At 51.2% G+C, this 27500-nt stretch overlaps 1 protein-coding gene across 3 annotated transcripts in view; it reads left to right on the top strand.

Moving 5' to 3' along the window:
• The window catches only part of LOC130193426 (receptor-type tyrosine-protein phosphatase S-like), a 124615-nt gene extending 97684 nt beyond the window's left edge, over positions 1–26931 (top strand). Inside the window, exons 13-22 of one of the 3 annotated variants that reach the window (XM_056413836.1) lie at positions 666–692; positions 1460–1577; positions 5213–5806; positions 6711–6805; positions 7088–7338; positions 7581–7668; positions 22935–23144; positions 23334–23494; positions 25672–25787; positions 26905–26931. In XM_056413836.1, the coding sequence (XP_056269811.1) occupies positions 666–692; positions 1460–1577; positions 5213–5806; positions 6711–6805; positions 7088–7338; positions 7581–7668; positions 22935–23144; positions 23334–23494; positions 25672–25787; positions 26905–26921 (1677 nt within the window). In that variant the 3' untranslated portion in view covers positions 26922–26931. Of the gene's footprint in view, positions 1–665; positions 693–1459; positions 1578–5212; positions 5807–6710; positions 6806–7087; positions 7339–7580; positions 7669–22934; positions 23145–23330; positions 23495–25671; positions 25788–26904 lie in introns of all 3 variants that reach the window. The other 2 variants (XM_056413835.1, XM_056413837.1) reach the window with 2 other exon arrangements.
• The last annotated feature ends 569 nt before the right edge of the window (positions 26932–27500 follow it).

Raw genomic sequence — 27500 nt, 5'->3', positions numbered from 1 at the left:
CCTGACCTTTACCTGACCTATACCTGACATTTACCTGACCTCAACCTGACATTTACCTGACCTCTACCTGACCTCAACCTGACCTCTACCTGACGTCAACCTGACCTTTACCTGACCTATACCTGACCTTTACCTGACCTCAACCTGACATTTACCTGACCTCTACCTGACCTCTACCTGACCTCAACCTGACATTTACCTGACCTCTACCTGACCTCTACCTGACCTCAACCTGACATTTACCTCACCTATACCTGACCTCTACCTGACCTCTACCTGACCTGAACCTGACCTTTACCTGACCTATACCTGACATTTACCTGACGTCTACCTGACGTCAACCTGACCTTTACCTGACCTATACCTGACATTTACCTGACCTCAACCTGACATTTACCTGACCTCTACCTGACCTCTACCTGACCTCAACCTGACCTCAACCTGACCTCTCTCCTGACCTCAACCTGACCTCTACCTGACCTCTACCTGACCTTTACCTGACCTCTACCTGACCTCAACCAGCGGCCTCGCTCTGAGACCCTCCCAGACCTCTAATGTCCATCTCTCACAATACTATTTCTTCCCTTTATTTTCTCTCGCTCTTTTTCTTCAATAAAGTGTGACTCTCTCTCTCTCTCCTGCGCTCTGCTCTTGCGGGGGGGTAGTGGGAAACGGACGAGACGGCTGAATACGTGAGTATGAGGCCGGACTGCTTTGGCTGAGGCTCTGAGGAGTGGGTATTGCATCATCCACAAGTCCAATCTGTGTTTCATAAGTTTGGCCAACAAAGTGGTCCAGAAGTTTCCCCCCCGCTCTAAGCCCGCCCCAACAGAACCAGGTGATGCAATACCCACTGCCCACTGTGTCTGGACTGCTAATGCTCGTAGTGACGTGTGTGTGGTGTCTCGTCCTCGGTGGTGTGTGTGTGGTTTGGTTCCTTCATTATGTGTGTGATTCAACCTTTATTTCTTTATCTGTCCTGCCCCAAATTCAAACTGGTTCTGACTCATTGAGAGAGCCCTGAGGCAGTAGTTCCCATGATGGCCAAACAAAGTTTCTGTCTCTTGTTCTGAGCCATGATGTGAGAGCTGTCCATCTGCATGGCGTGAACACCATCTCAAGTGCTACGCAGTGCTTATCGCTCATTGACCTTCATTGAGCTCCCATCCTGCTGCCAGCCGCCTGTTAAAAGCCAGCCGGCTGCCCTGAAACATTCATTAGAGTTGATCGGAAGCTCCTTTGAAGAGGAGTGGCTGAGCTCAGAAGGGCGTGTTCAGCATCAGCACAGCGTTAGGGTTAGGGCTCCATTGACATCCCTCATGCCCGTCCTCCAATCTGGAACCTCGAACAAGCTCCCGCTCCTACAGGAGACCTCGGGTACTGCATGCCTCGTGAACATTGAGGAGCAGTTTGAAGCCATGTTGACATGCTGCTGTGCTTCTCTTCCTGCCTCCCACAGGAAATGGTCATTGGAGGACTCAAGCCAGACACCACCTACTCCATCACGGTGGCAGCCTACACCACCAAGGGGGACGGAGCCCGGAGCAAACCCAAACTGGTGGTGACCAAAGGGGCCGGTGGGTGCAGGGGCCGGTGGTCCGTGTGTTGCTCTGTTACAGGTCATGCCGCTCTGAAGGAGACTCATGAGGTTTATCTGGAGAAGACATTTCAACAACCAGGCAAAGGCTTCACAGTAAAGCATTCAGACCATGACGACATGTACGGCCGTCAGAGCGCGGCAGAGGGAGGTTGCTTTGCTCAGGGGTAGATTCCCACCCAGGTGCCGGATCGGCCTCTGATAGACAACATGGAGGGACCCTCATCTACAGCCTCCATCCATCCGACATCAACCGTGGGATGTGTTGCCACGAGGAGCATCTGAAGGGAGGGTCTGCATCCAGGCGGAGCGGCTGAGTGGATGTTTGCAGTATTTATGATTTCAATCATGTTCAGAAGACTATCCCCAGATTTCAGAGATCAAGGATGAGATATGAGGGACGTGCTGGATTATTCAGATTATGACGGCTCGACACTCCTGTTGAGCTGTTGGTTTGAGCTTCAGGGATAAACACTGGAGGCTAATGCCTCACGGACGGAGCCGCTGGCCAACAGCCGTTAGCATGATGTGGGCCTGTGAGCCGTTAGCATGATGTGGACCTGTGAGCCGTTAGCATGATGTGGGCCTGTGAGCCGTTAGCATGAGGTGGGCCTGTGACATGATGTGGGCCTGGGCCTGTGAGCCAGCATGATGTGACCGTTGAGCTGATAGCATGATGTGGCCTGCGTGCGTTAGCATGTGGGGCTGTGAGCCGTTAGCATGATGTGGGCCTGTGAGCCCGTTGACATGGCAGGCGCAGCCGAGCGTTAGCAGTGTGGGCCTGTGAGCCGTTAGCATGATGTGGGCCTGTGAGCCGTTAGCATGATGTGGGCCTGTGAGCCGTTAGCATGATGTGGGCCTGTGAGCCGTTAGCATGATGTGGGCCTGTGAGCCGTTAGCCTGCTCTGTGCTCATCTGGAGGGGCTTCATGCTGCTAGACTGCAGATATTCATATCGGTGTTATCTGTGATCATATCGGCTGTCCTGTCCCCGAAGCTCACAGCGCTCCACCGAGAGTCGGGCCTCTTCTGAAGCTGCTCTTGGTCCAGAGCAGCTTCAGCCTGATGCTTCAGGTGAAGTCATCGATGCAGCAGCCGTCTCCTCCTCTCTCTCCCTCTGAAATGTGTTGCCATGTGGCTTCATGGCCTTTCATAGCCAACCACTCCTCCTGGAACCTTCGACACACACACACACTCACACACACACACACACACACACACACACTCACACACACACACACACTCACACACACACACTCACACACACACACACACACTCACACACACACACACACTCACACACACACACACACTCACACTCACACACTCACACACACACACACACACACACACACACACACACACACACACACACACACTCACACACACACACTCACACTCACACACACACACACACACACTCACACACTCACACACACACACACACACACTCACACACACACTCACACACACACTCACACACTCACACACACACACACACACACACTCACACACACACACTCACACACACACACACACACACACACACACACTCACACACACACACACACTCACACACACACTCACACACACACTCACACACACACACACACACACACACTCACACACACACACACTCACACACACTCACACTCACACACACACTCACACACACACACACACACACTCACACACACTCACACACACACACTCACACACACACTCACACACACACACACACTCACACACACACACACACACACTCACACTCACACACACACCTCACACACACTCACACACACACACCACACACACACACACCTCACATACACCTCACACACACACACGTCACACACCTCACACACACACACATACACCTCACACACACACCTCACACTCACACACACACACTCACACACACACTCACACACACACTCACACACACACTCACACACACACACTCACACACACACTCACACACACACACACCTTCAGCCCTCATGTCCTCAACATGCTGAGACCTTCAGCCCTCATGTCCTCAACATGAGGGCCTCTGGTTCATCAACGGGAGGCTGGTGTTCCATCATGAAGGAGACAGCAGCTTAACAACATGGCCACCGTGGCATTCGCACACACGCAGCATGTGTTGTGTTGTTGGACATGTATTTATTTGTGAGAGGCAGGAGATGAAAAGGAAACCTGAGTAAGAGGCAGCAGCCGTCCATCCTGCGGCCTGATGGGAAACGTGGTTAGGAAATGAAAAGGGGGATTGGGCTGTGTGTGCAAGGGGAGAGAGATGAACTCTGAGCAGAGGGGCAATCAAAGGGCCCAGAAACACTCACACACACACTCATGCTGGCCCTCCTATCCCTACGGGGCCCTGTTCAGCAGATTGTTCCTTGTCCACACATTCATCATTCCACATTCACTCATGTTTCACCCCGTCACCACGGCCCGCTTCTCCGTCTCAGCAGCACAGTTACACAAGGATGAGCACCCTGCTCTGGACACCCGGCTCTGGACACCCGGCTCTGGACACCCTGCTCTGGACACCCGGCTCTGGACACCCTGCTCTGGACACCCGGCTCTGGACACCCTGCTCTGGACACCCGGCTCTGGACACCCGGCTCTGGACACCCGGCTCTGGACACCCAGCTCTGGACACCCTGCTCTGGACACCCGGCTCTGGACACCCGGCTCTGGACACCCTGCTCTGGACACCCTGCTCTGGACACCCGGCTCTGGACACCCGGCTCTGGACACCCGGCTCTGGACACCCTGCTCTGGACACCCTGCTCTGGACACCCGGCTCTGGACACCCGGCTCTGGACACCCTGCTCTGGACACCCGGCTCTGGACACCCGGCTCTGGACACCCTGCTCTGGACACCCGGCTCTGGACACCCGGCTCTGGACACCCGGCTCTGGACACCCGGCTCTGGACACCCGGCTCTGGACACCCTGCTCTGGACACCCTGTTCTGGACACCCGGCTCTGGACACCCGGCTCTGGACACCCGGCTCTGGACACCCGGCTGCTGTGTCCACTGTGAGGACCAATAATGAAATAGTTCCAGGTCGTGTTTGACGGCCGTCCGTCCTCAGTCTTGTCTTTCTGAAACAAGAGAGGGACGTAGAGGATCGAGTGAAAGATGGAGTCTGTTTGCAGAGCGATAGGACTCCAGATTCACAGCAACACTTGTCTCTCACCAAGCTGTGACGCAGCTGGAGGCCTGAAGGCTTCCCATCACCGCTGCATCACAGGACGAGGCCTTAACAGTGAAGACGTTGGTCATCCATAAGAGCGACGGGGCCACAGTGAGGAATGGGGTCTAGACCTGGAGTGTAGAGCATCCATCTGACAACCAGAGATGACTGACGCTGCTCTCTGCTCTCAGTGATGCTCACATGTATCATCAAATGGAAACGACACAGAGTTTAGAGGCTCTGAGGATCTTCCACGTTTCCAACTCAACCAGTCTGTCTTAATGTCCACCGTCAGACTCCAACGGACTGCCTGACGTGTGCATGGCTGTCGTCACGCTTCCAGTTTAACTGCATGTGTTTACTTCCATATGAGTCTGTATGTAACTGTGTTTTGTGTCTTTGTCCCTACAGTGCCTGGTCTTCCCTACCTGTCAGTGGCCCAGGACTCAGAAACATCCGCTGTGGTCCACTGGGATCCTCCAGATCTCACCACTGGCATGGACCTGCAGGGCTACCGGCTCCAGTTCGGCCGGAAAGACGTCTCTCCGTTTGCCACTCTGGAATTTGCTCCCCAAGAACGGCAGTACTCTGTGGGCAACATTCACCGGGGGGCCACCTATCTCTTCAGAGTCTCAGCCAAGAGCAGGGGCGGCTTTGGGGAAGAGGCCGTGGTGGAACTCAGTGTTCCCGAGAAGACGCCCGGGGGCTACCCTCAGATGGACGAGGGCTCCAACGTGACCTGCTGCTCCGTGCAGCTGTCCTGGTCCCCCCCCGTGCTGGCGGAGAGGAACGGGCTCATCACAGAGTACACTTTGGCCTTCCAGGAAGCCGGTGCAGCGGGACCACCGCAGGAGCTCCGCTTCCCCCCCAGCCAGTCCAGCTATGTTCTCAACAGCCTCAAACCCAACTCGGCGTACGATGTGAAAATACGTGCACACACCATTGTAGGTCCAGGGCCCTACAGCCCGCCCATCCAGTATCGGACCGTGGCCTCTGACCCAACAGGTAGGACTTGTTTCTTCTCCAACCCGGTTGGCAGGGGGTGGAAATTGGCAAAAGAAAATCTGCACCAAAAAAAGATCACTGACCCCCCTCCTTCAACCATCTCCACTGCTCAAGAGAAAAGATTGATAATACAATATTTTGCCGTCGGATACTCACTTCACTAACCCACAGCAGGTAAAGTCACAGAGTTATAGTCAGTCATTTGAGAGGAGGCAGCCTAGAAGGTCAAGGTAAGTGCTGATTGGTCATCCTTGCAGCCCTCTGCCGAGCACAGTCACGCAGCTAAAGCCCTCTCACCTCCCACCTGTTCCATCAAGGTAGAGTATCCCAGAGTCTGCTTGGATTATTCTAAGAAGATGACAGAAAGCAGATTGTGGTTCTTTATTTTGGTTTTGAGGTATTCCCCCTTTCCTCACCCCTTTCCTTTCCTAATTCCTCCTCCCCCCTCCCCTGTCCCTTAGTGGGACCCTTTGTGGCATGGCATTCCCCAGGTGCACCGCTAAGGACTGTTGGCATGCCGTGTCGGAGTCCGTCTCGATGCCCCTCTGGCGGCTCGTTGGCAGTGCCAACCCAGACTCGGGACCGGGGGCTCTGGGTCCTCGTGGGTCCTCCTCCGGTGTCATGGGTTCAAACCGTGTTGAGATGGGTTGGCACTCCCCATGAGGGCTAGCCAGTGGGCTCAGCCTTGTGCTCCATGGGTTTGTCCTCCATGAGTCTTACGTGCTGTGTGTCTTAACCAATGGCGTCGCCCTTCTCACAACCAATCGCAGCTCACCGTTCACTGTCCAGCCCAAAGGAACGTTGCCGAGGAACAGCTTTCATCTTTTTAGAACCTTTCGTTTCTCCTCGCTCTCTTTACATGTTCCATTCATTCAAGTTTTTTTTCTTCTCTTCAACTCAACAGATGTTCCAAAGAATTTTACCGTCAAGTGGGCCACCAAAACCACGGTGGTCATCGCATGGAAGTTTTCTGAAAGCAGGTCTCCATACAAATGCACGGTGAGTGTGATGGAGGGCAAGAAAGAATTCCTCAGAATCTCTAACATGTACAACTGATGTTCACCTGTTTCATCTCCACTTCACACCATGCAATGTTCACTTCATTCATTCAACTCCTAATCATTCTGATTCCCCACATACCCCATCTCTACCCCATGTGACCACCACAGTGCACATGCATTACTTCCTGTTTATCTGTTGGCCTGCGTCTATGGCCATGCATCAGACTGCCCCTCTTCACAATTATTAATAACATTTATGGACCAAATTGTATTTCTCTAGATTGAGTACAACCGTCAGAAGATGGACGTGGATGCCCGGCAGATGAGGGTTCTGGTCACGGGGCTGAAGCACAACACCACCTACGAGTTCAGGGTGGCCTGTCAAGAAAGCCTGGATGGAGGGCCACGACACCGCGTGGTGGCCAGGACCGCTCCCCTCATCCTGGTCAAGAAACCCAAGCTGGACATCTACGCCGAGCCGGACAACATGCTCACCATGTCCTTCCCACCGGTGGATACCAAGGCGGTCAAGTGAGTGGAGCGTGCTGAAAGACGGGCTCTGCAGGTTCTGATTCTCTTTGAGGGGGTGGGGGATGTGAATCTCAAGATGTCTGAGATGTTGAATTTGAAACATAAGAGACATTTCTGAATGCTCGACCTCTTGTAAGTATTGAATGTTCACTAAATGTTCCCGTCAACCATGTGACACATATTTAAATCTCAACAGCATACTATTTGAAATAGTGTAATTTACTTTGGTGCTGTGCTTCCAGGACCTTCTATGTGGTTGTGGTGCCACTTAAGAGGACCTCAGGATCTGTCAAAAACCTGAAAAACCCAGATGAGATGGACATGGAAGAGGTAGGAAGCTGTGAGCCCGGCACAAAGTAGTGGATCCGGTCCATTTGAGTGTTCTCGGTCCACCGGAGCAGCCGTTAGCATATCTAATGGGAAGAACTCGATAATGCATTATTGAAAACACTGGATTCCTGTACCTCTACTGGGTGTTCCTGGGGAGGGATTCAGGAGACATGGGTTGTGTAATAACAATTCATATGCTGGGCAGATTGTAATGTGCACGCCAGACACACACAACTCAACATAAGCACATCTCAGCGATGCTAATTCATGCCCTAAGCATGCAGCAGAGAGAGAATTACACAGTCTTCTCCCACTCGTACCATCTTCCCATAGCTGGAGGTCACCTTGAGCGTCTCATCCACAGCAACCAGCCCTATTGGATTTGGGATTACACACATTTCCCCTGCTTGGTGCCTCTGTCTGCAGCTTGAAGTGAATGAGAGGGCTGGGTGCTGGGGGGTGGAGTGAGATGGGACATTGTCAGAGACTTAGCAGCTGTGTGAATCTAAGGGTGCCGTTACCTCATCTCTGATAACCTGTAATCCTGCCACATTGCACATGCTATCAGTGGGGTGGGTTAGTTCCTTCTGGAATTAGCCATGCCCCATACAAATACTCCAATAGCTCTCAGAATGATCACTGATGTCATGTTGTCTGTTTCTCTTTCCATAATTGGAAGCATCTCTTCGTGTTTTACAAACACTGCCGATTAGAAAACAACATTTGACAGCATCAGAACATTGTTCTCCCGGAACAACAGTAACAGCAATACAAGGATAGCTAGAGGATAGTTAGAGGATACCTACAGGATACCCAGAGGATACCTAGAGGATAGTTAGAGGATACCCAGAGGATACCTGGAGGATATCTAGAGGATACCTAGAGGATAGCTAAAGGATACCCAGAGGATAGTTAGAGGATACCCAGAGGATACCTAGAGGATATCTAGAGGATACCTAGAGGATACCCAGAGGATACCTAGAGGATAGTTAGAGGATACCCAGAGGATATCTAGAGGATACCTAGAGGATAGTTAGAGGATACCCAGAGGATACCTGGAGGATATCTAGAGGATACCTAGAGGATAGTTAAAGGATACCCAGAGGATAGTTAGAGGATACCCAGAGGATATCTAGAGGATACCTAGAGGATAGCTAAAGGATACCCAGAGGATAGTTAGAGGATACCCAGAGGATACCTAGAGGATATCTAGAGGATAGTTAGAGGATACCTAGAGGATACCTAGAGGATAGTTAGAGGATACCTAGAGGATATCTAGAGGATAGTTAGAGGATACCTAGAGGATACCTAGAGGATACCTAGAGGATAGTTAGAGGATACCTAGAGGATACCTAGAGGATACCTAGAGGATAGTTAGAGGATACCCAGAGGATACCTAGAGGATACCTAGAGGATACCTAGAGGATAGTTAGAGGATACCTAGAGGATATCTAGAGGATAGTTAGAGGATACCTAGAGGATATCTAGAGGATAGTTAGAGGATACCTAGAGGATACCCAGAGGATACCTAGAGGATACCTAGAGGATAGTTAGAGGATACCTAGAGGATACCCAGAGGATACCTAGAGGATACCTAGAGGATAGTTAGAGGATACCTAGAGGATATCTAGAGGATAGTTAGAGGATACCTAGAGGATACCTAGAGGATACCTAGAGGATACCTAGAGGATACCTAGAGGATAGTTAGAGGATACCTAGAGGATACCTAGAGGATACCCAGAGGATACCTAGAGGATAGTTAGAGGATACCTAGAGGATAGTTAGAGGATACCTAGAGGATATCTAGATAGATAGATAGATAGATAGATATATACTTTATTAATCCCCAAGGGGAAATTTGTCGAGTCAGTAGCAGCAACACACAAGAATATGTGGGCGGCTTTAGCTCAGTGGGGTAAGAGGACCGTCCTGCAACCGCAAGGTTGTGGGTTCGATCCCCGCTCTCCCCATTAGTTGCAAATCGAAGTGTCCTTGAGCAAGGCACTGAACCCCCAGTTGCTTCGCTACACCGCAGCCCACTGCTCCTTAATAACTAAGGATGGGTTAAATGCAGAGAACTAATTTCCCCTTGGGGATTAATAAAAGTGTATATTCTTATATTCTTCTTAAAAAAACAAAACACAAAATATAAGAAGGGTTAGGGTGATCTGGCAAGAGGTGAACTGTTGTAGAGCCTCATAGCCGTCGGCAGGAATGTTCTCCTGAATGTTCTCCTGTAACTTCTCCTGTATCTCCTTGTGGCAGCGGAGCGGAGAGGAGATGCCTGGAGAAAGTACTCCTCTGTCCCTGTAGGAGGTGGTGGAGAGGGTGGTCCGGGTTGTCCAATATGGACACCAGTTTCTTCAACGTCCTCCTCTCCACCACCTGTTCCAGGTGCTCCAGCTGGTATTCTTTGATGGAGCTAGCCTTCCTAATCAGTTTGTTAAGACGGCTGGTGTCACCGGCTCGATGCTGCTCCCCAGCAGACAATGGCAAAATGCAGCACACTGGCCACAACCGACTGGTAGAATAACTCCAGCATCTTGCTGCACACGTTGAAGAAGCAAAGCTTGCTCAGGAAAAAGAGACGACTCATCCCTTCTTGTACACAGCGTTGATGTTGGCCTTCCAGTTCAGTCGGCTGTCGATGGAAGCCCAGGTACTTGTACTCCTCCACCATGTCCACGCCCTCCCAGGACACTCAGAGGTGTAGGAGCTGTCGCCTTCCTCCTGAAGTCCACCACCATCTCTCTGGTCTTGGCCACGTTCAGCCGCAGGTGGTTCTCATCGGCCCACTTTACAAAGTCACTCACCACTGCCCTGTACTCCTCCTCCCGTCCATCCCTAATACACCCGACCACTGCAGAATCATCAGAGTACTTCTGCAGATGGCATGACTCCGTGTTGTACTGGAAGTCACTGGTGTACAGGGTGAAGAGGAAGGAGACAGAACAGTTCCTGTGGGGCTCCAACATCACTGACCACCGTTCCAGACAGCACGGCCCATTCTGACAAACTGTGGTCTGCCTGTGAGGTAGTCAGTGATCCAGGAGATGGTGGGCGGCGTCCACACGGCCACCGCAGCTTCTCACTCAGCAGCAGTGGCTGGATGGTGTTAAATGCACTGGAGAAGTCAAAGAAAGTGACTCTCACAGAGACATCGGTTCCATCCAGGTGCGACTGAGCTCGTTGCAGCAGGTAGATGATGGCGTCGCCCACTCCCACATGAGGCTGGTAAGCAAATTGCAGAGGTCCAACGATGATTTCACCTGCGGCGGAGGTGGGCCAAGACCAGCCTCTCCAGCACCTTCATCACATGGGAGGTGAGGCGACTGTCGGTAGTCGTTGAGGCCAGATGGTGCTGACTTCTTTGGGACAGGGACCAGGCACGGCGTCTTCCACAGCACGGGACTTCCCCAGCCTCAGGCTGAGGTTGAAGAGGCGCTGCAGGACACCAGACAGCTGGGTGGCGCAGGTCTTTAGGACCCTGGGGCTGATGCCATCAGGACCTTCAGCTCTGCGCTGGTGTAGTTTCTCCAGCTGTCTTCTCACCTGGTCAGTCGTCACAGAGAGGGGAGGTGGAGGAGCCCATTGTTATTGAGGGCTCGGTGGATGTGCAGCTCAGCAGGGGACAGAGGGAGGAGGTGTTTGGGAGGTGTGATGTGTGGAGGAGACGGGAGGGCTGTGAACTGAACCTATTGAAAAACAGTTCAGCTCGTTGGCCCTCTCCAGGGAGCCCCTGGCTGTCTCCCTCCACCTTGAAGCCAGTTATCTGCTTCATGCCAGACCACACCTCCCTTGTGTTGTTCAGCTGGAGTTTGGCCTCAGCTTCCTCCTGTAGGAGTCCTTGCCCTCCTGAGCTTCACCTTTAGGTTGCGCTGGGCTTTCTCAGCTCATCCCTGTCTCCAGACCTGAAAGCAGCTTTCTTCATGTTAAGAAGCGCCTTCAGGTCCCTGGTGATCCAGGGCTTGTTGTTGGGAAGCAGCGCACAGTCCGTGATGGGATGGTGGTGTGTTCACAGAACTTGATGTATTCCGTGATGCAGTCGGTCATACTGTTGATGTCCTCCCGTGCGGTCCACAGCACATCCCAGTCCGTTGACTCAAGCAGTCCTGTAGGCGTCGTTAGCCTCCAGAGACCACCTCACAGTCCTGGTGGTCACCGCAGCCTCTTCACCAGAGGAACATACCTGGGTGTCAGCCGGACCAGGTCATGATCAGACCTGCCGAGGGGGGGAAGGGCAGTGGCGCTGTATGCGTCCATAGTATTAGCATACAGCAAGTCCAGAGTTTTATTGTTCCTTGTTGGGCAGTCTATGTATTGATGGAAGGTTGGCAGAGCTTTTTCCAATGTGGTGTGGTTAAAGTCACCAGTGATAGCCATGAATGCTCCAGGCTGATGATTCAGCAGAGCAGACACAGTGGAGTGGATGGTGTCCACAGCTTCCTCAGCGTCAGCTGATGGCGGCACGTACCGACAACCACAATGGCGGACGTGAACTCTCTCGGCAAATAGTACGGGCGCATCCCGGCCAACAGTTCAATGTTCGCCTACAGAAGCGCTCCTTCACGCACACATGGTCCGGATGGCACCACCGCTCATTCACATAAACAGCGATCCGCCCCCTCTTCTTACCGCTCTGTAGCGTCTCTGTCAGCCCGAACAGTCCTGAAGCCGGGCAAAGACGCTGTGATCCGGATAGTCCGCGTGCAGCCACGTCTCAGTGAAACACAAGAGACTGCTCTCACGGAAGACCCTCTCGGTCATTACCAGCGCGCCGAGCTCATCCGTCTTATTCGCCAAAGACCTCACGTTCCCCGTTATGATCGACGGTACCGAGGGTTTGTATCTCCTCGTTTTAGCCCTCCGCTTGACACCCGATCTGCAACCGCGAGCCCTTCTCCGTAGCTCCAGCGGGATCACAGGTCTGTCTCCAGGCAGAAGCTGCCTGCAGCGCGATCAGCTGAGCACGCAGTAGACGACGGTCCCAGTCATTGTTTTGTTATGCTCACCGATACTCACGACAAAGTGAACAAAAGCCACAGTAGAAGTATCGAAAAAAGTAGTTATGGTCCAGTGTCCGACCGTAACTAAGACAAACGTGAAAGAAAAGAAAAAGAAAAAGAGAGGAAAAGTGCAAAAAAAAGACAATAAAATAAAAGCAAAACGCCACTACTGAAACAAGCAGCCGTTGGCACAGCGCTTCCCTCCTAGAGGATAGTTAGAGGATACCTAGAGGATATCTAGAGGATAGTTAGAGGATACCTAGAGGATACCTAGAGGATACCTAGAGGATACCTAGAGGATACCCAGAGGATACCTAGAGGATACCTAGAGGATACCTAGAGGATAGTTAGAGGATAGCTAGAGGATACCTAGAGGATACCTAGAGGATAGTTAGAGGATACCTAGAGGATACCTAGAGGATATCTAGAGGATAGTTAGAGGATACCTAGAGGATACCCAGAGGATACCTAGAGGATACCTAGAGGATAGTTAGAGGATACCTAGAGGATACCCAGAGGATACCTAGAGGATACCTAGAGGATACCTAGAGGATAGTTAGAGGATAGCTAGAGGATACCTAGAGGATATCTAGAGGATAGTTAGAGGATACCTAGAGGATACCCAGAGGATACCTAGAGGATACCTAGAGGATAGTTAGAGGATAGCTAGAGGATACCTAGAGGATACCTAGAGGATAGCTCGAGGATAGCTCGAGGATAGCTAGAGGATAGCTAGAGGATATCTAGAGGATAGTTAGAGGATACCTAGAGGATAGCTAGAGGATACCTAGAGGATAGTTAGAGGATACCTAGAGGATATCTAGAGGATAGCTAGAGGATACCTAGAGGATAGCTAGAGGATAGCTAGAGGATAGTTAGAGGATAGCTAGAGGATACCTAGAGGATAGCTAGAGGATATCTAGAGGATAGTTAGAGGATACCTAGAGGATACCTAGAGGATACCCAGAGGATACCTAGAGGATACCTAGAGGATAGTTAGAGGATAGCTAGAGGATACCCAGATGATACCTAGAGGATAGTTAGAGGATAGCTAGAGGATACCCAGATGATACCTAGAGGATAGTTAGAGGATACCTAGAGGATATCTAGAGGATAGCTAGAGGATAGCTAGAGGATATCTAGAGGATAGTTAGAGGATACCTAGAGGATAGCTAGAGGATACCTAGAGGATAGTTAGAGGATACCTAGAGGATAGTTAGAGGATACCTAGAGGATACCTAGAGGATAGTTAGAGGATAGCTAGAGGATACCTAGAGGATAGTTAGAGGATACCTAGAGGATATCTAGAGGATAGTTAGAGGAGGGCACCAAGTCCTGAGGGGGCTCCACAAAATAGGCAACTAAAAAAACAAACAAAAATCCTCATAGTTATAATAATTATAATGCCAATATTATTTCAGTCTAGAAATATTAGGCGCCTTTTAGGCATGTATATCACAAAACAGGCAGAACAAGAGATATATTTAATCGCTCAGCACCCCCCGTTAACACTTCTCGGGTCGCATCGCTCTGCCGCGATGCGCGCCGACAAATCCGCGCACACAGCAGAGTTTTTCCTGGGTCAAAATGGGTCTTCGGTGCTCCGCGCACCATCTATTCATACACGTCGGGCTGTTGAGTGAGTGATCAGCAGCTGGCCGCTCAGACAAGTCTCGCCCCTCACAGTTGCGTATTGATCAGACAAGAAGACACGCTTATCAACTCCAGTGTTTCCCCTCCTATTAGAACAGGGTGAAATCTGACCACCCGTCACCCTGTAATGTTCGTCTACCCCCCGTCAACTCTTCTCGGCTCCGTAGCCCAGGATCGATGCCGGGCGCCTCCCTCGGCTCGCGCGCCCAGAGCTCGATAGCCGCGCGCCCCTCAGCTGGGAAGCGCGCACACAGGTGAGCACACCTCAGTGTTAAATTACGGCTTAGGCGCGCGCCCACATTTTCTCTATGCAGGAAAAACCCTGCACAGGTGAACGCCCCCCCCCCCCTCGACAACGCGTCGTCAACGCTGGTTGTGATTTAAGGCTTGGGTGGGCCGCAGAAGATTTTCAGATTTCAAATTGGGCCGCGGCATTCTTGAGTTTGGGAACCGCTGACCTAGAGGATACCCAGAGGATACTTAGAGGATTAGTAGAGGATACCCAGAGGATACCCAGAGGATAGTTAGAGGATACCTAGAGGATAGCTAGAGGACAGCTAGAGGATACCTAGAGGTTAGCTAGAGGGTAGCTAGAGGATACTTGAGGATAGCTAGAGAACAGCTAGAGAACAGCTAGAGAACAGCTAGAGAACAGCTAGAGGATACCTAGAGGACAGCTAGAGGATACCTAGAGGACAGCTAGAGGATAGCTAGAGGATAGCTAGAGGATACCTAGAGGACAGCTAGAGGATACCTAGAGGACAGCTAGAGGATAGCTAGAGGATAGCCAGAGGATACCTAGAGGACAGCTAGAGGATACCTAGAGGACAGCTAGAGGATACCTAGAGGACAGCTAGAGGATACCCAGAGGATAGCTAGAGGATACCTAGAGGACAGCTAGAGGATACCTAGAGGAAAGCTAGAGAACAGCTAGAGGACAGCTAGAGGATAGCTAGAGGATAGCTAGAGAACAGCTAGAGGATAGCTAGAGGACAGCTAGAGGACAGCTAGAGGATAGCTAGAGGACAGCTAGAGGATACCTAGAGGACAGCTAGAGGACAGCTAGAGGACAGCTAGAGGACAGCTAGAGGACAGCTAGAGGATAACTAGAGGACAGCTAGAGGATAGCTAGAGGACAGCTAGAGGACAGCTAGAGGATACCTAGAGGACAGCTAGAGGATACCCAGAGGATAGCTAGAGGATACCTAGAGGACAGCTAGAGGATACCTAGAGGAAAGCTAGAGAACAGCTAGAGGACAGCTAGAGGACAGCTAGAGGACAGCTAGAGGACAGCTAGAGGACAGCTAGAGGACAGCTAGAGGACAGCTAGAGGACAGCTAGAGGATAACTAGAGGACAGCTAGAGGATAGCTAGAGGATACCTAGAGGACAGCTAGAGGATAGCTAGAGGATAGCTAGAGGACAGCTAGAGGACAGCTAGAGGATAACTAGAGGACAGCTAGAGGACAGCTAGAGGACAGCTAGAGGATAGCTAGAGGACAGCTAGAGGATAGCTAGATGACAGCTAGAGGATACCTAGAGGACAGCTAGAGGACAGCTAGAGGATAGCTAGAGAACAGCTAGAGGACGGCTAGAGGACAGCTAGAGGATAGCTAGAGGACAGCTAGAGGATAGCTAGAGGACAGCTAGAGGACAGCTAGAGGACAGCTAGAGGACAGCTAGAGGATACCTAGAGGACAGCTAGAGGACAGCTAGAGGATAGCTAGAGGATACCTAGAGGATAGCTAGAGGATACCTAGAGGACAGCTAGAGGACAGCTAGAGGATACCTAGAGGACAGCTAGAGGACAGCTAGAGGATAGCTAGAGGACAGCTAGAGGACAGCTAGAGGATACCTAGAGGACAGCTAGAGGACAGCTAGAGGATACCTAGAGGATAGCTAGAGAACAGCTAGAGGACAGCTAGAGGACAGCTAGAGGATACCTAGAGGACAGCTAGAGGACAGCTAGAGGATACCTAGAGGATAGCTAGAGGACAGCTAGAGGATACCTAGAGGACAGCTAGAGGATAGCTAGAGGATAGCTAGAGGACAGCTAGAGGACAGCTAGAGGATAACTAGAGGACAGCTAGAGGACAGCTAGAGGATAGCTAGAGGACAGCTAGAGGACAGCTAGAGGATAGCTAGAGGATAGCTAGATGACAGCTAGAGGATACATAGAGGACAGCTAGAGGACAGCTAGAGGATAGCTAGAGGACAGCTAGAGGATAGCTAGAGGACAGCTAGAGGACAGCTAGAGGATAGCTAGAGGACAGCTAGAGGACAGCTAGAGGATAGCTAGAGGACAGCTAGAGGACAGCTAGAGGATACCTAGAGGACAGCTAGAGGACAGCTAGAGGATACCTAGAGGATAGCTAGAGGATAGCTAGAGGATACCTAGAGGATAGTTAGAGGATACCTAGAGGATACCCCAGAGACAGCTAGAGGATACCTAGAGGACAGCTAGAGGACAGCTAGAGGACAGCTAGAGGATACCTAGAGGATAGCTAGAGGACAGCTAGAGGATACCTAGAGGATAGCTAGAGGATAGCTAGAGGACAGCTAGAGGATAGCTAGAAGACAGCTAGAGGACAGCTAGAGGATAGCTAGAGGATACCTAGAGGATAGCTAGAGGATACCTAGAGGAGAGCTAGAGGACAGCTAGAGGATACCTAGAGGAGAGCTAGAGGATAGCTAGAGAACAGCTAGAGGATACCTAGAGGATAGCTAGAGGACAGCTAGAGGATACCTAGAGGATACCTAGAGGACAGCTAGAGGACAGCTAGATGATACCTAGAGGATAGCTAGAGGACAGCTAGAGGATAGCTAGAGGACAGCTAGAGGACAGCTAGAGGATAGCTAGAGAACAGCTAGAGGATAACTAGAGGATACCTAGAGGACAGCTAGAGGATACCTAGAGGACAGCTAGAGGATACCTAGAGGATAGCTAGAGGATACCTAGAGGACAGCTAGAGGACAGCTAGAGGATACCTAGAGGATAGCTAGAGGACAGCTAGAGGATACCTAGAGGACAGCTAGAGGATACCTAGAGGATAGCTAGAGGACAGCTAGAGGATAGCTAGAGGATACCTAGAGGATAGCTAGAGGACAGCTAGAGGATACCTAGAGGACAGCTAGAGGACAGCTAGAGGATACCTAGAGGACAGCTAGAGGATAGCTAGAGGACAGCTAGAGGATACCTAGAGGACAGCTAGAGGATACCTAGAGGATAGCTAGAGGACAGCTAGAGGATACCTAGAGGATAGCTAGAGGACAGCTAGAGGACAGCTAGAGGATACCTAGAGGACAGCTAGAGGATACCTAGAGGACAGCTAGAGGATACCTAGAGGAGAGCTAGAGGACAGCTAGAGGACAGCTAGAGGATAGCTAGAGGACAGCTAGAGGACAGCTAGAGGATACCTAGAGGACAGCTAGAGGATAGCTAGAGGACAGCTAGAGGATACCTAGAGGATACCTAGAGGACAGCTAGAGGATAGCTAGAGGACAGCTAGAGGACAGCTAGAGGACAGCTAGAGGATACCTAGAGGACAGCTAGAGGATACCTAGAGGACAGCTAGAGGATACCTAGAGGACAGCTAGAGGACAGCTAGAGGATACCTAGAGGACAGCTAGAGGACAGCTAGAGGACAGCTAGAGGACACCTAGAGGACAGCTAGAGGATACCTAGAGGACAGCTAGAAGACAGCTAGAGGACACCTAGAGGACAGCTAGAGGATACCTAGAGGACAGCTAGAGGACAGCTAGAGGACACCTAGAGGACAGCTAGAGGACAGCTAGAGGATACCTAGAGGACAGCTAGAGGACACCTAGAGGACAGCTAGAGGATACCTAGAGGATACCTAGAGGACAGCTAGAGGATACCTAGAGGACAGCTAGAGGATACCTAGAGGACAGCTAGAGGATACCTAGAGGATACCTGGAGAACAGCTAGAGGATACCTAGAGGACAGCTAGAGGATAGCTAGAGGATACCTAGAGGACAGCTAGAGGATACCTAGAGGACAGCTAGAGGATACCTAGAGTATACCTAGAGGACAGCTAGAGGATACCTAGAGGACAGCTAGAGGACAGCTAGAGGATACCTAGAGGATACCTAGTGGACAGCTAGAGGACAGCTAGAGGATACCTAGAGGATAGCTAGAGGACAGCTAGAGGACAACTAGAGGATACCTAGAGGACAGCTAGAGGATAGCTAGAGGATACCTAGAGGATAGCTAGAGGATACCTAGAGGACAGCTAGAGGACAGCTAGAGGATACCTAGAGGACAGCTAGAGGACAGCTAGATGATACCTAGAGGATAGCTAGAGGACAGCTAGAGGATACCTAGAGGATAGCTAGAGGATAGCTAGAGGACAGCTAGAGGATAGCTAGAGGACAGCTAGAGGACAGCTAGAGGATAGCTAGAGGATACCTAGAGGATAGCTAGAGGATACCTAGAGGAGAGCTAGAGGACAGCTAGAGGATACCTAGAGGATAGCTAGAGGACAGCTAGAGGACAGCTAGAGGATACCTAGAGGACAGCTAGAGGATACCTAGAGGACAGCTAGAGGACAGCTAGATGATACCTAGAGGATAGCTAGAGGACAGCTAGAGGATAGCTAGAGGACAGCTAGAGGATAGCTAGAGAACAGCTAGAGGATAACTAGAGGATACCTAGAGGACAGCTAGAGGATACCTAGAGGACAGCTAGAGGACAGCTAGAGGATACCTAGAGGACAGCTAGAGGACAGCTAGAGGATACCTAGAGGATAGCTAGAGGACAGCTAGAGGATAGCTAGAGGATACCTAGAAGACAGCTAAAGGACAGCTAGAGGATAGCTAGAGGACAGCTAGAGGATACCTAGAGGACAGCTAGAGGATACCTAGAGGATAGCTAGAGGACAGCTAGAGGATACCTAGAGGATAGCTAGAAGACAGCTAGAGGACAGCTAGAGGATAGCTAGAGGATACCTAGAGGATAGCTAGAGGATACCTAGAGGAGAGCTAGAGGACAGCTAGAGGATACCTAGAGGAGAGCTAGAGGATAGCTAGAGAACAGCTAGAGGATACCTAGAGGATAGCTAGAGGACAGCTAGAGGATACCTAGAGGATACCTAGAGGACAGCTAGAGGACAGCTAGATGATACCTAGAGGATAGCTAGAGGACAGCTAGAGGATAGCTAGAGGACAGCTAGAGGACAGCTAGAGGATAGCTAGAGAACAGCTAGAGGATAACTAGAGGATACCTAGAGGACAGCTAGAGGACACCTAGAGGACAGCTAGAGGATACCTAGAGGATATCTAGAGGCTACCTAGAGGAAAGCTAGAGGACAGCTAGAGGACACCTAGAGGACAGCTAGAGGACAGCTAGAGGATACCGAGAGGACAGCTAGAGGGATGCCTAGAGGATAGCTAGAGGACAGCTAGAGGATAGCTAGAGGATACCTAGAGGATAGCTAGAGGACAGCTAGAGGATACCTAGAGGACAGCTAGAGGACAGCTAGAGGATACCTAGAGGACAGCTAGAGGATAGCTAGAGGACAGCTAGAGGATACCTAGAGGACAGCTAGAGGATACCTAGAGGATAGCTAGAGGACAGCTAGAGGATACCTAGAGGATAGCTAGAGGACAGCTAGAGGACAGCTAGAGGATACCTAGAGGACAGCTAGAGGATACCTAGAGGACAGCTAGAGGATACCTAGAGGAGAAGCTAGAGGACAGCTAGAGGACAGCTAGAGGATAGCTAGAGGACAGCTAGAGGACAGCTAGAGGATACCTAGAGGACAGCTAGAGGATAGCTAGAGGACAGCTAGAGGATACCTAGAGGATACCTAGAGGACAGCTAGAGGATAGCTAGAGGACAGCTAGAGGACAGCTAGAGGACAGCTAGAGGATACCTAGAGGACAGCTAGAGGATACCTAGAGGACAGCTAGAGGATACCTGAGGACAGCTAGAGGACAGCTAGAGGATACCTAGAGGACAGCTAGAGGACAGCTAGAGGACAGCTAGAGGACACCTAGAGGACAGCTAGAGGATACCTAGAGGACAGCTAGAAGACAGCTAGAGGACACCTAGAGGACAGCTAGAGGATACCTAGAGGACAGCTAGAGGACAGCTAGAGGACACCTAGAGGACAGCTAGAGGACAGCTAGAGGATACCTAGAGGACAGCTAGAGGACACCTAGAGGACAGCTAGAGGATACCTAGAGGATACCTAGAGGACAGCTAGAGGATACCTAGAGGACAGCTAGAGGATACCTAGAGGACAGCTAGAGGATACCTAGAGGATACCTGGAGAACAGCTAGAGGATACCTAGAGGGACAGCTAGAGGATAGCTAGAGGATACCTAGAGGACAGCTAGAGGATACCTAGAGGACAGCTAGAGGATACCTAGAGTATACCTAGAGGACAGCTAGAGGATACCTAGAGGACAGCTAGAGGACAGCTAGAGGATACCTGGGATGCCTGGTGGACAGCTAGAGGGACAGCTAGAGGATACCTAGAGGACAGTGACTAAGAGAGGACAACTAGAGGATACCTAGAGGACAGCTAGAGGATAGCTAGAGGATACCTAGAGGATAGCTAGAGGATACCTAGAGGACAGCTAGAGGACAGCTAGAGGATACCTAGAGGACAGCTAGAGGACAGCTAGAGGATACCTAGAGGATAGCTAGAGGATAGCTAGAGGATACCTAGAGGATAGCTAGAGGATAGCTAGAGGACAGCTAGAGGATAGCTAGAGGACAGCTAGAGGACAGCTAGAGGATAGCTAGAGGATACCTAGAGGATAGCTAGAGGATACCTAGAGGAGAGCTAGAGGACAGCTAGAGGATACCTAGAGGACAGCTAGAGGACAGCTAGAGGACAGCTAGAGGATACCTAGAGGACAGCTAGAGGATACCTAGAGGACAGCTAGAGGACAGCTAGAGGATACCTAGAGGATAGCTAGAGGACAGCTAGAGGATAGCTAGAGGACAGCTAGAGGATAAGCTAGAGAACAACAGGATACCTAGAGGACAGCTAGAGGATACCTAGAGGACAGCTAGAGGACAGCTAGAGGATACCTAGAGGACAGCTAGAGGACAGCTAGAGGATACCTAGAGGATAGCTAGAGGACAGCTAGAGGATAGCTAGAGGATACCTAGAAGACAGCTAAAGGACAGCTAGAGGATAGCTAGAGGACAGCTAGAGGATACCTAGAGGACATCTAGAGGATACCTAGAGGATAGCTAGAGGACAGCTAGAGGATACCTAGAGGACAGCTAGAGGACAGCTAGAGGATACCTAGAGGACAGCTAGAGGACAGCTAGAGGATACCTAGATGACAGCTAGAGGATAGCTAGAGGACAGCTAGAGGATACCTAGAGGACAGCTAGAGGATACCTAGAGGATAACTAGAGGACAGCTAGAGGATACCTAGAGGATAGCTAGAGGTCAGCTAGAGGACAGCTAGAGGATAGCTAGAGGACAGCTAGAGGATACCTAGAGGACAGCTAGAGGATACCTGGGGAGGCTAGAGGACAGCTAGAGGACAGCTAGAGGACAGCTAGAGGACAGCTAGAGGATACCTAGAGGACAGCTAGAGGATAGCTAGAGGACAGCTAGAGGATACCTAGAGGATACCTAGAGGACAGCTAGAGGACAGCTAGAGGACAGCTAGAGGACAGCTAGAGGATACCTAGAGGACAGCTAGAGGATAGCTAGAGGACACCTAGAGGATACCTAGAGGACAGCTAGAGGATACCTAGAGGACAGCTAGAGGACAGCTAGAGGATACCTAGAGGACAGCTAGAGGACAGCTAGAGGACACCTAGAGGACAGCTAGAGGATACCTAGAGGACAGCTAGAGGATACCTAGAGGACAGCTAGAGGACACCTAGAGGACAGCTAGAGGACAGCTAGAGGATACCTAGAGGACAGCTAGAGGACAGCTAGAGGACACCTAGAGGACAGCTAGAGGACAGCTAGAGGATACCTAGAGGACAGCTAGAGGATACCTAGAGGACAGCTAGAGGACAGCTAGAGGACAGCTAGAGGATACCTAGAGGACAGCTAGAGGATACCTAGAGGACAGCTAGAGGATACCTAGAGGACAGCTAGAGGATACCTAGAGGACAGGAGAGACAGCTAGAGGATACCTAGAGGACAGCTAGAGGATAGCTAGAGGATACCTAGAGGACAGCTAGAGGACAGCTAGAGGATACCTAGAGGACAGCTAGAGGATACCTAGAGGACAGCTAGAGGATACCTAGAGGATACCTAGAGGATAGCTAGAGGATACCTAGAGGACAGCTAGAGGACAGCTAGAGGACAGCTAGAGGATACCTAGAGGACAGCTAGAGGATACCTAGAGGACAGCTAGAGGATAGCTAGAGGACAGCTAGAGGACAGCTAGAGGATAGCTAGAGGACAGCTAGAGGACACCTAGAGGACAGCTAGAGGACAGCTAGAGGATACCTAGAGGACAGCTAGAGGATACCTAGAGGACAGCTAGAGGATACCTAGAGGACAGCTAGAGGACAGCTAGAGGATACCTAGAGGACAGCTAGAGGATACCTAGAGGATACCTGGAGAACATCTGGGAACTAATGCCCGTTCACATCCATCAGCTGTTGCGGGAGGTGACCCCGAAGCGCCGCTCCCGCCGCCAGCTCGCTCAGCTGGACCAGAAGAAGCCCTACATCACCGCCTGCTTCAGGCAGCTGCCCTCCAGCTTCACGGTGGGGTCGGACCACCGCCACAGCAGCTGTGAGAACAAGCCCCTCGAACCGGGCCAGGAGTACGTCTTCTTCCTGTTGGCTGAACTCAATGCCACGGGGGTGAGTTACCAGCTCCGCCCACTTACTTGTAGTCGATTGCTTTTCATCAGAGTGGATTTAATCATTCACTTGGTTCATTTAACCTGGTTCACTTGTGGTTAATCTCAAGCTAACTCGTGGGTTTCTGTCCGGTGCTCTGAGCTCCACTGAGTGGATCCTGGTCTGACGGCTCGGTTCTCCCCTCAGAAGACGTTTGCCACCAGCCCCTACACGGACACCGTGATGACGCCCAGGCTGGAGGTGAAGCTCCTGCAAGTCGAGACGGGAGACGGCCTCATCTGGGTGGTGGGCCCCGTCCTCGCCGTGGTCTTCATCATCTGCATCGTCATCGCTATCCTCCTCTACAAAAAGTGAGTTGTTTGGGGAACTGCAGATTTTGTGGAGAATGCAGTTGGTTTCAAATAAATTGTTCAACTTCAAATGAAAGACAGAAATGCTGAAGATGTGAATGCAAGGCCACGCCCTCATTCTGGAAGCTCAAGGGAATCCTCCCTTTAGCATTGTTAGTGCCCCGCTCCACCCACTGCTCCACCCACAGCTCCACCCACAGCTCCAACCACTGCTCCACCCACAGCTCCACCCACTGCTCCACCCACAGCTCCACCCACAGCTCCAACCACAGCTCCACCCACAGCTCCAACCACAGCTCCACCCACTGCTCCACCCACAGCTCCACCCACAGCTCCAACCACTGCTCCACCCACAGCTCCAACCACAGCTCCAACCACTGCTCCACCCACTGCTCCACCCACAGCTCCAACCACTGCTCCACCCACTGCTCCACCCACAGCTCCAACCACAGCTCCAACCACTGCTCCACCCACAGCTCCACCCACAGCTCCAACCACTGCTCCACCCACTGCTCCACCCACTGCTCCACCCACTGCTCCACCCACAGCTCCACCCACAGCTCCAACCACTGCTCCACCCACAGCTCCACCCACAGCTCCACCCACAGCTCCAACCACTGCTCCACCCACAGCTCCAACCACAGCTCCAACCACTGCTCCACCCACTGCTCCACCCACAGCTCCAACCACTGCTCCACCCACTGCTCCACCCACAGCTCCACCCACTGCTCCACCCACAGCTCCACCCACAGCTCCAACCACAGCTCCAACCACTGCTCCACCCACTGCTCCACCCACAGCTCCACCCACTGCTCCACCCACTGCTCCACCCACAGCTTTAAGCAATATAACTGCAGTCCATGTTTTCACTGAATTAGGGTAAATCTGTGGAGGTTTTTTCCAGCGACTCTCAGCGAACATGTTCCTTTGAAGTTGAACGGGTTATGTTGCGTGTTCCAGTGGAACGGTTGCTTGTCGGAGCATGTTGGTGTATTGAGGCAGGAAACACCTCCACGCTGCTGTGAAGATGAGGGAGCTTCTCTTGGGAAGAAGGCGGTTGGAGGAGAGAGGAGGAGATTCTGTGAGATGGAGCTCAATAACTGAAATAAGAGCGCTACAATCTACCAATCAAGTCTCATCGATGTACTGGAGTGTGTATTTAAATATAAATACCTTTTCCTTCTCAAGTAATGCTCCTGAAGGCGTCGTAACAGTTTATTCCTAGTCGTTTAGAACGGTTGTGGCTTTAAGGTGAATGATGTCAACACTGTTAGGAGTGAGGCGAGTGAGGCCAGTGGACAGCTCTGCATTGATGCTGAAGGAAGCAGGAAGCTCCTAGAGGAAGGTACCTCATGAGTCCTGAGGCTCCTAACACCTCCAGGGAACATGTCCACCACTGGACTGGCGTCGCTTCGTCCTCAGGGACCTCGAGGTCGCCCCCCTCCCGGGGAACTCCCTGAGTGACTCAATGGGGCCGCTGTGAGCCACCAAGTGCAGATTGCTCGTGTCAGGTGATCCTTGACTGTGTGACCTTGCCTGACCTCAGTCGTTGTGGTTAGGGGGAGTAACATCTCTCCTTGGATCTCTCTCTCTCTTCTTTCTGCCCCTCACTCTCTCCCTGGTGGACAGTGTTCCCTGGCTCCGTCCTTGGCCCTGACATTCCCCTTACCCATGTGTATCTGCACCCTCACACACACACACACACACACAGGTTCACAAATGTATGCAGTTGCACATTTTATTGAATACTCACTTCTTCTCACACACTGATACATGTGCACACACACACTCACCTCTCCAAATGCTGATGAGCTTTCTGTGGCAGCAGCGACCCCTGTGCATTTTAAAGTGCTCTGTATTGATTGATCTCTCTTCTTGCCCCCCCCACCCCCTCTCTCCCTGTGTGTTGTGTTTTCACCATCTTTATGTATGTATTTGACTCCTATTGCTTTCTCTGGGAGCAGCAAGCCTGACAGGTAAGGTGTCGTGTTCTTTATTGCCTTACACAGGGACCATCACGTAGCCTTTAGTGGAGCACCTGATTCAGAGGGCTCAGCTTCCCTGTTTGTGATTGGCTCTCACGCCACTGTCCTGCTGACCTATCACTTTGAGTCGTTTGGACTCTTCATCAGAGTGCTGGCTGTGGACCCTCATTCTGCTCTTTGTTCGTCTTGCAGCCGCAAGAGGAAAGAGGCGGAGCCGCGCACCAAGTGCCTGCTGAACAACGCCGACATGACCCCCCACCACCCCACGGACCCCGTGGAGATGAGGCGCATCAACTTCCAGACTCCAGGTACAGAGCCCCCCGAGACAGGACCACACACCTGCACCGTCGAGGACACACACATCTACCAGACCGGTGAGAGAGGGCGGGGCGTCTGCTCGTCTTCCTCACTTTGTGTCTCCCAGCAGCTGAAGAAGCTCCTCCCTCCTCACGGAGAACACTGGTTATTCTGTCCTAGCAATTGTGTGCATCCTTATGGTGTGTTCACACCGGACGCGTCGAAATTTCGACGCGCGTCGAGATTACATGCAAAGTCAATGCACAGCTGCGTAGAAGCTGCGTAGAAGCTGCGTAGAAGCTGCGTAGCTGCGTATTTCCCAGCGAGCAGCGCGTCAGACGCGTTTGAAGCAGCAGAACAGAGCGTTTGTCGCGGGGCGAACAGAGCGAACAGACGCAGCTCCTCGACGCGCGAGTTGAAATTTCCCAACTCCGGCAGCAAAAACGCGTGAGTCATAGTTGCGTCAGCCAATCAGCGTTGAGCAGCTCCGCTCGTCATCGTCCTGCCGGTTGAAAAAATGGAGGAACAGATTATTATCGCCGTCTGTGGGCACCCCGAACTTTATGACACGCCTCTTTTTACTGACCGAAACCGGAGCTATAAAGATGAAGCGTGGAACAAGGTCGGAGAAGCCGTGGGACTACCTGGTACGTTTTGAATGTATGTATTTGCTTTTATTCTCGCTATTTGTTGTACTTTACTATCAACCAACCGCCGGCATATGTGTTTCATGGCAGAGGAGATCTGCCGCCGGAGGTGGAAAAGTCTCAGAGACACGTATCAAAGAGAGAAGAAGAGAGAGAGAGCAGCGCAGTGGGAGAGCAGCTCGGTCCACTAACAAGTGGAAGTACTCTGCGGTCCTGTCATTCCTCGACTCATTTATGACTCCGCCCCCGACGCGTCTGGTCTGAACACACTTTTTTCGACGCGCGTCGAGACTGCTGCGTCAGACGCGTCGAGAATTTTTTCGACGCGTCCGATGTGAACGCACCATTACAAGGCACAGACAGATAGCTCACCAAAGAGTGCAGAAGGAATGACGCTCCAGAATGTTTTGTTGATGAACTTTACTTTCAGATGTTCATTCTTTAGATAACACTGTTGCTCTTCTTTTCTCTCTTTTTTCAGGTAAAACTATAAAATAAACAGAAAGACAACATATCACATATGTCTCATTACTATATCGTTAAACATGTGTCTTGTAAACAAGCAAAATGCTAAACATATCTGACAATAACCACATCTACATAGTTAGCAAACATGAGCTAGTTAGCAAGCTAGTCATGCCAGCATAGGTTCATAACCAAACTTAAAATTATGCTAATTCGTTTTCTTTAGAATTATCACAGAGGTATTTTGTAACTGTTAACATCTTATGTCTCAAACAATAATAACATAGAACACTTACGGACGTATTTACTCCAAGGATCTGACCGCTAGAAACTGCTTGGATCCATACAGCTCTTTGAACACGTGAGAACTGGTTCTATTTCATCCTTCCTGACCGCCAGAGGCGGTGCTTAGCACTGGATATCTTCCGTCTTGCGCATAGCAGGTCGAGTATTAATAACGACAAAGTCACCTGTGACCTCGGATGACCCGCCCACCGGGTATAAGTTCCCGTGTCATCCCGAGATCAGTCCTTTTTCATCTTCTCGAGAAAGCGAGGCTACCTGAATTACTTACGTTAGCATCAGCTAAAGCTGGTTCCCGGGGGCCTTTTC

Source organism: Pseudoliparis swirei, chromosome 5 (assembly GCF_029220125.1).
Source record: "Pseudoliparis swirei isolate HS2019 ecotype Mariana Trench chromosome 5, NWPU_hadal_v1, whole genome shotgun sequence".
Lineage (NCBI taxonomy): Eukaryota > Metazoa > Chordata > Actinopteri > Perciformes > Liparidae > Pseudoliparis > Pseudoliparis swirei.
Note: the sequence above shows the minus strand (reverse complement) of the source record. Positions and strands in the feature narration are given on the sequence as shown.